The following is a 9,503-nucleotide window of genomic DNA, read 5'->3' on the forward strand; positions in this document are numbered from 1 at the left end:
TGAATCAACCCTAGACCCAAAAAGGAATAAGATAAGACAAAGACACAAGGTTACGAGAACACCTATCTTGAAGAACTATTATCCTAGGCCAACCCCTGTAGATCTTCAATTTAAAGATAATGATATGGGTGAAAAGGTCCAGTATGATGGAAGATCAATTGTTGAATGGAATATTGATGGGCAAACATATTACCAAGTAATCAATACTATGAGACATAAATTACAAGTAAATTCTGATAGTGCCATTGCACAGGCTATAATAGTAGGATTTATAGGTCAACCGCGTGGATGGTGGGATTTCTACCTAAGTGAAGAAGCAAAGAGTCAAATCCTTGCTGCCATGAAGGTAGGAGAAATCAATGGACAAATAATAGCTCAAGAAGATGCGGTGAATACTCTAATCTACACCATTACCCTACACTTTGTTGGATTTACTAAGCTACAACAAGATAGGTCTAGAGAACTCTTAATGAACTTAAAATGTTCGAATTTGTCTCATTTTAGGTGGTATAAATATGTTTTCTATGCCAAGGCTTTTTTTAGATCCGATTGTAATGCTGATTTTTAGAAAGAAAAGTTTCTTTCTGGATTACATCCTCTATTTGCTGAAAAAGTGCGAAGTCGGATAAGAGAAAAATTTGGAAAAGTTATACCTTATGATAGGTATACTTATGGAGAACTTACCTCTAAAATATGTGTTGAATGACTAGCACTTTGTAATGATATAAAGCTGAAAATGCAACTTGATAAGCAAAGAACCTTAAGATAAAAAGAAATGGGAGATTTCACAAACAATTTGGCTTTGAACCTAAAGGACAATCTTCTTCCAAGAAACCCTTTCGGAAAACTAAAAAATTTCTCAGAAAATCCCCATAAATCCTCAAAACCTTCAAGGTCATTTCGCAAGCGAAATTTTCAATCTCGCAAACAAAAAAAGGGAGAGAAAGATCAGATAAAAAAACCTCTTGTTTGCTACAAATGGAAAAGTTGGACATATGAGACCTCAATGTCGAATGAAAGAGAAAATCAATAATCTCAATCTAGATGAAGGTCTAAAGAAGTAAAGGATACGTAAAGAGGGCAATGAAAAATGATAAAATAGGCATAAAGTAGGGAAGCAAACTCACATTAATTTATTAATCTTCAACTTCAATGTTACAGGATAGCACCAAAGTTGCAAAGAGATACAGTACTCGAACACTCAATAATATAGTTTACAAAGTGAAAGTTTTTCGTCGTGATTACAACTGATCTTGAAGGCTTTATAAATAGAAAACTAAAAGCAAACCCAAACGCCAGGTGTCACACAAGCAGTGGAGCATCAAAAAGCAGCCTATAATAATGAGCGACATCTTCACTTTTTGTAATGACACTGACAGAGCTTCACGTGGAGCAACAGAAAGATTCTTGAAAAAAACACATACCAACAAGCAGCTACAGGAACCATAGGACAATTAGTAAAAAAGGAATGAAAACTTACATCTAGATTTCAGACAGACATCATCTTATCCTTTCTTTTTTCCAGAGAAAAAGCATTTCAAGCTTTATTTCTTTGGACGAATATGAGGATATATTCCATAGCAATCGTCCTTATTATCATTTACATAGTCTTCATCCATGTTATGCTGAGATGACATTTCTTTAGATCTCATCTCTTCGTCATCTAGGTCCTCCAACTCCAGGATTTTGAGAACCTTTTGTTTTAGATCTTTCGTCGAACAAGATAGGCTGGACTCAATTAAAGACTTAAGTCTTTCAGTCTTTAATGATGATGATAATTCAGGGGATTAATATGAAGGTTCAATAGCACACTGCCTATCAGGCAACATTTTTCTGGCCTTGAAACATCTGGCTTAAGATGATCTAGGTAAAACTTGTCCCACCAACAGATAAAGAGCTGTCTTTCAAGCTAAGGAACAAAATTCCAGGCACCATCATCATCAAACAAAACCATAGTCCCATTTCAAGATCCAAGAGAGTTCATAAAATATCATGAACCAGATAAACAACTTCATTTTTTTCAGGATAATCATCATTTTCTTTACTAAAATTAATCATGTTCCTTGGACAGAGGAACAAACCCGAGCTGTACGACTTTTGAAGAAAAATGTCAAAGAACTCCCGTACTTAGCATTGGCAAATCTGGAAGCATTCAAAATAGTGGAAACTGACGCTTCTAAAGAGGGCTATGGAGGGGTTTTGAAACAAAAAACTGAAGACAACAAAGAAGCCTTAGTTTTCTTCATTTCTGGTATCTGGAAACTAGCCCAGAGGAACTATTCAACTGTTAAGAAGGAACTTTTATCTATAGTCCATGCAATTACTAAATTTGAAAGCGATCTTTTTAACAAGCGGTTCCTAATAAGGGTAGATTGTAAGGCTGCTAATGATATATTGTTGAAAGACGTTAAAAATTTAGCGTTAAAACAAATATTTGCCAGATGGCAAGGGATTCTGTTAGCATTTGATTTTAATATTGAACATGTTAAGGGTGAATGTAACTCTTTGCCTGATTTCTTAACTCGTGAATTTTTGCAAGGCACATCAAAGAAAGAAGGAGCATAATCTAGCCCTCGCTAGATGAGGCTCTACCTCGATCTAAAGAGGTTCTCCTTCGTCCTCCCAAAATCCAAACCCAAGATGCTCTCCCTTATAACAAAGACAGGGAGAAGGTTGTAGCTGACAATCTTTTCAGATGCATCATTGCAATTCCTCTTATGAACATAGAGGATTCCGATCTACTGTTATCTCCAAGATAGGTTGGTGAAAAATACCACCAAGATCATATTCATCCATTTCTCAAGCCAAGATATTGGTACGAAAGACTTCTGATAGAGACCAAATCAGTCGATGTTGTTCACAGATACAGGAGTGAAACAAACAACATGATTGCGTTTTCAAAAATTACGATACTGAAATTATCTCTCTAGAAGAATGGGGAAATAGCCCCTATCATTTGCATCTACACTCCAACCCTGATATGAGTCCAAGAGGGTATAATTTATGGGATTACCAGAAAGCTTAGGATGTAGTGTTATGTTTCCAAAACGTTTGCTATTCCCACACCTGGTTCATCCACTTTCATCTTAGAAGTCTGAAAGAGATTCCGAATTGGTTTAGAACATGGTTTATTGTTTAAGGTCCAAATTTGGATTTTCTGCCCCAAGTAACTGTTGATTCTTTTCAAGATAATTCTAGTAAAGAAAATGTTGATTATCCTGGAAAAAAAAAAAGTTGTTTCTCTGGTTCATGATATTTTATGAACTCCCTTGGATCCTGAAATAGGACTATGGCTTTGTTGACGACGATGGTGGTGCTTGGGATTTCGTTCCCCAGCTTAAAAGACAGCTCTTTATCCGTTGGTGGGACAAGTTTCACCTGGATCATCTTAAGCCAGATGTTTTCAAGGCCAGAATAATCTTGCTTGATAGGCAGTGTGCTATTAAACCTTCCCGTTCTTCCCCTGAATCATCATCATCATCATTAAAGACTAAAAAACTTAAATCTTTGATTGAGTCCAGCCCATCTTGTCTGAAGAAAGACCTAAAAGAAACGGTTCTCAAAATCCTTGAGCTAGATGACCTAGATGACAAAGAAATGAGATCTGATGACGTGCCATCTCAGCATAACATGGATGAAGACTATGGAAATGATAATGAGGACAACTACTATGAAATATGTTCTCCTATACGTCCAAAGAAATAAAGCATGAAATGCTTTTTCTCCAAAAAAAAAAAAAAAAAAAAAGATAAAATGATATCTATCTGAAATCTAGATGTTAGTTTTTATTCCTTTTTGAATAGTTGTCATATGGTTCCTATAGCTGCTTGTTGGTATGTGCTTTTTTCAAGAATTTTTTTGTTGCTCCACGTGTAGCTCTGTCAGTGTCATTGCAAAAAGTGAAGATGCCGATCATTATTGTAGGCTGCTTTTTTATGCTCCGCTGCTTGTGCGACACCTAGCGTTTGGGTTTTCTTTTAGTTTTCTATTTATAGAGCCTCCGAGCTCAGTTGTAATCACGACGAAGAACTTTTGCTTTGTGAACTATATTATTGAGTGTTTGAGTATTGTGTCTGTTTGCAACTTTGGTGCTATCCTGTAACATTGAAGTTGAATATTAATAAATTAATGTGAGTTTGCTTCCCTACTTTGTGCCTATTTTATCATTTTTCATTGTCGTCTTTATTTATCCTTTACTTTATCTCTGTTTATTTCAATTTATAATTATTGTGTTGTTATGTTTATATATATATATATATATATATAAACACACACGCAGGCAGTTTACTTGCTTTCCAACCCAAGTGGCACTATGAAGCTATACGAGTTTGTGATCATATTTGGGTGTTTGATGCTGGTTTTGGCTCAAATCCCATCTTTTCACTCACTCAGGCACATCAACTTGGTGTTTGTCCTTATTTTTTGCCTGGCATATAGTGCTTGTACCATTACTGCCTGCATCTACATTGGTAATATCTTAGCTCCGTTGAGAAACAGGAGACACAGTCGCTTAAGTTAAATGCATTCAATTGACATATCTAGGCGTAGCTAAGTTGGTTTGAGAAGTGTGTTACCCGTAGATACTCAAATTCAAATTACTCATTTTGTAATTAGAATATATTAGAATATCGTCTCAACAAAATAAAAATTAATTACATGACGTAATCTATTTGTTTGAATCAGATGAACACTTACCGAGCATAAAATATAAATCTTTTTTGTCTGGAAGTTCTTCCAAAGGGCCACATAAGGACTATTACTTGAATGGCAACACTCAAAGTCGAGTTTTTGGGGTCTTTATTAATGTCAATGCCATCATTGCTACAACATTTGGCAATGGTATCATTCCTGAGATTCAAGTTTAAAATATTCCAATTGTCCTTTAACTTCCCTCTCATATTCTTAGAATTTAAGCACTATAGGCTTGTTCGAAAGTGCTGCTCTCCAACAAAGTGTTTTGTTTCGCAGTATTTTGTTAGAATCACATAAGTTATTTTATAAAAATTCAAGTGCTTCTTACATATATTTTACCCTAAAACCGCTTCCTAGAAAAGTGTTTTCAGGTCCCAAAAATCAAACCGAAAAACATTTATGTCTATATTTCAGCCAATAACGGCCAAAAAGCACTACTAAACACGCCCTAATGGACTAAAGCTAGATTAGGAACTAATAATTGTATGACCTTTTGATAACAGGCAACAATAGTATTAGCACCACCAATGAAGGGAAAGATGTTCAAGGGACTATGTGTTTGTTATGCAGTAGTGACAATGATTTTCTTCAGTGTTGCCATCTCTGGCTATTAGGCATTTGGCAACCAAGCTGAAGGCCTCATCCTTAGCAACTTCTTGGATGATGGCAAACCTTTAGTGTCAAAGTGGTTCATCTTCATGATCAACCTTTTCACCATACTCCAACTATCAGCCGTTGGCGTGGTAAGAAATGATCGAACGCCACACCAGAAATCTCTTTTCGTCTTCAAACATGGAGCCAAACACTAATCCACATCGCTTGGCTTGCAGGTTTATTTGCATCCCATGAATTAAGTTCTTGAGCGAGAATTCGTTGATCCAACGAATAAACAGTTCTCTGCTCGCAATGTGATCCCAGGGGTAATCACTCGCTCAATGTCTGTCATCTTAGCAACCATCATAGCAGCAATGCTTCCATTTTTCGGGGATGTCAATTCGGTTATTGGGGCTTTTGGTTTCATGCCCCTCGACTTCATCTTGCCTGTTGTGTTCTATAACTTGACCTTCAAGCCATCTAAAAGAAGCCCCATTTTTTTGTTAAACACCACTATTGCAGTGGTTTTCAATCTTGGGGGTTCTAGCTGCAATTGCTGCTGTAAGACAAATAAGCCTCGATGCCAAAACTTATCGGTTATTTGCTAATGTATGAACACCATTAAGAGAATATCTTTTGCCAGCGAGTTTTCGCTCTAGTGCTATAGACAGCATGGATGAAGTGTAAATCCTGTAGGTTGGTTTTCCCTTGTAACTAATGTATTTGCTCGCCGTTCCAGTGTGCATAATTTTATGCACCTGCGACTTGCAGCAATTCATATTTTTACTTGCAACAGTAGATGCAAGACAATCTTCAATCTAACAAAAGGTTGAAATCTACACAATATAATGTGTCTATGTATAATGTTGTACCATCTTTGCAAAAGTAGCTGCAAATAATATCTCTACTGCAGGAAGTTCCAAATACCGATCCTTAAACCAAAGAGCAAAATCCATAATAAGTTACGACATAAAAACAACAGTAACAACTCCAAGATCTTGTTTACGGGTATATCAAACACCCGTAGAAACCTTGCACTGTGGCCTTGCAAACTGAATAACACACTTCTTCAGGTCAGAAGCTCAGCATAGACCTAAGCAAGTTAGAAATAAAAGATATCAGTATACCCTAGTCAGTGATTTTGTATGTATGTGCGCGTTGTGTGAGAGAGAGAGAGAGAGAGAGAGAGAGAGAGAGAGAGAGAGAGAGAAAAGTAGAGCTACCTCTATGTCTAAGGAACAAAAGGGATGACGTCAAGAGATGTTCCCGGACCCAGCATTGGCTGCGGGACGTTGTGACCAAAATCCGATGGAGAAGCAGGATTGACACCCTGACAAAAACTCGGCGGAGAAGCAGGATTACCATTCTTTTCTTTGCTGGTGTCTGGCTCAAAACAAGCAACAACGATCTGATACATCAAAACAACCCAAAGACATTAATTGAAAAAGTTCTGATTAAAATGTAATTGAACTTCAGACTGATTGTGGAGAGTACTAATTAATTCTTGAAATGCAATAAAACTGCCATACCAGGCCAATTCGTAGCACTTTTTAACTTACTATAGTTCCACAGAAAACAGTAGATTTCTAGAATATTACTACGGGAACTGTAAAACTAAATTTTGTAATTCCATTTCCACAATCACTCAAAGATATAACTTACTTGAACAGGCGTAGCAGCTATCATAAAACCGACTACAGAACCACCAAAAGACTTCCTTTCAAGATTAACCAGCCAAGCAGTTACCATCCTATTTTCTCCAAGTGGATTACACATTGAACTATTTATAAATGTTCCAGATAGAGAGATAATCTGAAATGAACCCTGCATGGAGGAAGAAAGTAAGGATTAAAGAGTTACTCTAGCTATGGCATTATTTTATCTCACCAGTTTTCCTAGTTACCAATCATAGAATGCTTCACTGAACAAGGTTCAATCGATAATTTTCTTCATAAAATACCAGTTAAAAATGTTAGTCATGTCAAGATCAAGTTACTTGAGGTTTAACACTAACATGACGTTATGTTCATTGTTTGAGTTGGAAATTAGTTTTATGAATTATCTGACGGTCTTCCTTGACCCACTAGTGTCGTGTTGAGTTCGAGTTGTGTTTGGAAATTGTAACCTACTAACCCCAAATAAAAGTCTAGCAATCCATTGAACAAAAAACTAACAAAAGGTAAAAAAGGAACTCAAGGTAAAGGAATTGGTGAAAAAAATTCTGTGTGGGAGTCATGCCTTGAATCTCAAATAAGCACCTGTAAGTTTGCGGATACAAATGGTGGAAACCACACCGACAGCAGAAAGAACATTCATTGTTCCATTAGTTGATTGAGATAATACAAGTAATTCACGAAGAATGTTCTGCAAAACGAGAGAGAAAACAACATATGAATTAAGAATAACTAATCAAACTGGCCTTGAGACACTCACGGATGTATCTAACATTACCTGACCAGGCGCAACAATCAGTATATGATACTCTACCCGAGCAGGGTACACAGGAAACCTATCTACAGAAACAGAAGTAGTGGATGTCAGAATGAAAATACGCTTATATAGCTTCTGAAGTTTAAAGATTTGGGAAATAGCATGTTAAGCTAATAATGTTACAACTTATGTGTGTTAAGTGCAACAATAACAAGCAGGATAGCCGTAGAATGAGGAAGAGAAGAACAAGGAATCTCGAACTATTTAGGAAGTGTTATAAGCCAAAAAAATACTCCAAGTGTAGTGTCAGACTTCCCGTTATGATCCTTGTAGCTAGATTAGTTTCTGTTGATCATCAGAAATAGGAAAAGTCCATACTGGGAAGAATTCACTTGAATCATCGCTATAATTGGTGATCGTTTCAAACCAAAAGACACCCAATTTCCCTAAAGTTATATTCTCTATCCAATATAACGGCACAAAATTGATCTTCGATGTAACAGCTTGCAAGAGATGAAATGTTTTTTCTAAATCTATTAGAAACCATGCACCAAAAAGCTTTCAATAGGACAATAATTAAGCTTTTGAGAAATTACTCAACCAACTAGATACAAGAATTTAATTTCACAAAAAGAAACCGTAGAAGCGAAGAACGTCCCAAGTCATACAAATAAATTAATATACCAAAGTCAGATTCCTGTACTAACCATGCATAATTCCACCCATGCTATCACCAAAAAACCAACAGCAGGAACAACAAAGATTATCTTTATCATCATCACCACCATGTAACTAGAGACAAAATATTATCTTTATTATCACCATCACCTGTTTCCTTTTGTCCTTCTTTGGCGGCCCCCGATCCATTTTCTTCATACTCCAACTTCACTCCATGTTCATCTCCATCAGATTCCAACTTTACTCCACTTTCATCACCGTCAAACTCCATCTTCACTCCAACTTCATTCCATTCACTACATTGGACTCTAAGGTCATGGTTGAGGATTCCATTAAAGTGTCAGTTGCATTGGCGGGCTCACTATCAGTGAGCGGAGTCTGAGGAAAAGAGTCGGTGATCTTTTGCTCTTCCATGGGATTGGTAGGTACTAGGTTCTGCGCACAAAGGGGAAACATAATAAAATTAGCAAGGATAGGAGGGAGGTTGTGTGTATACGTATGAACAGAGAATTGTTCAACAATAGTTCTGTTTGTAAGTTAAAGGCGCCAAGAGGGTGTCCTTCTTCTTCTTTTTTCTCTCAACTGTTTTTATTTTCAGTTGGTTTGGATTTTTTGGAGCGTATATACAATTTTGATGCAAGGGTGGAAAGCTCCCTATTCTCTATTGCTGTTGCTTTCTTTATAATCTTATTCAAATGAAACCCTTATTTACTTTCGTTCTGATGTGAAAAAAACTTACCCTTATTTACTTTCGTTCTAAAATCATAAAGAATAAAATCCCTATTTTCTGAAAAAACAAAAAGTTGAGTTGGGAGGAATTCATTATCCAAGATCCTCATTCAACATATCTAGTGAATTATTTTACTAAAGACAAATCCTAAACAACTATTGAGACTTCAAAGTCTAAGATTTTGATCTAATTCTTGTGGACATTCATGGACTCATTCAAAATATATTCTATCAAAATTTTGCATAAAATTAAAACTTTAATGAGGAGACAAACATAGAAATTAAGAGAAATCCTCAAATCTTGATAAAATAACAGTTAAATAAAAATTATTCCCCCACCACACACAAATATATTTTTCTTTTAAGTTCATCTAATTCTA

The 9,503-nt window shown here is 36.2% G+C and overlaps 1 protein-coding gene and 1 pseudogene across 1 annotated transcript; one reads left to right on the plus strand and one right to left on the minus strand.

Moving 5' to 3' along the window:
• Positions 1-4,312: 4,312 nt before the first annotated feature.
• On the plus strand, positions 4,313-5,901 carry LOC137741486 (GABA transporter 1-like; annotated as a pseudogene).
• Positions 5,902-6,517: 616 nt separating this feature from the next.
• Positions 6,518-8,665, minus strand: LOC137743033 (AT-hook motif nuclear-localized protein 2-like). The gene is made up of 5 exons (XM_068482955.1): positions 8,545-8,665; positions 7,738-7,799; positions 7,525-7,650; positions 6,949-7,110; positions 6,518-6,694 (listed from the first exon to the last, which is right to left on the minus strand). The coding sequence occupies exons 1-5, from the start codon at positions 8,663-8,665 to the stop codon at positions 6,518-6,520; spliced, it is 648 nt and encodes a 215-aa protein (XP_068339056.1).
• Between the last annotated feature and the right edge of the window lie 838 nt (positions 8,666-9,503).

Source organism: Pyrus communis, chromosome 8, assembly GCF_963583255.1.
Source record: "Pyrus communis chromosome 8, drPyrComm1.1, whole genome shotgun sequence".
Lineage (NCBI taxonomy): Eukaryota > Viridiplantae > Streptophyta > Magnoliopsida > Rosales > Rosaceae > Pyrus > Pyrus communis.

Bases quoted from the DNA above. Each gene is read 5' to 3' on its own strand.
- LOC137743033 (XM_068482955.1), bottom strand. From the start codon at position 8,665: ATGGAGTTTGACGGTGATGAAAGTGGAGTAAAGTTGGAATCTGATGGA. The intron at 7,800-8,544 runs GTGATGGTGATA...CTGTTTCTGTAG, and splicing joins AGAAGGACAAAAGGAAACAG to ATAGGTTTCCTGTGTACCCT. The intron at 7,111-7,524 runs GCATGACTCCCA...TCCTCCATGCAG, and splicing joins GTGCTTATTTGAGATTCAAG to GGTTCATTTCAGATTATCTC.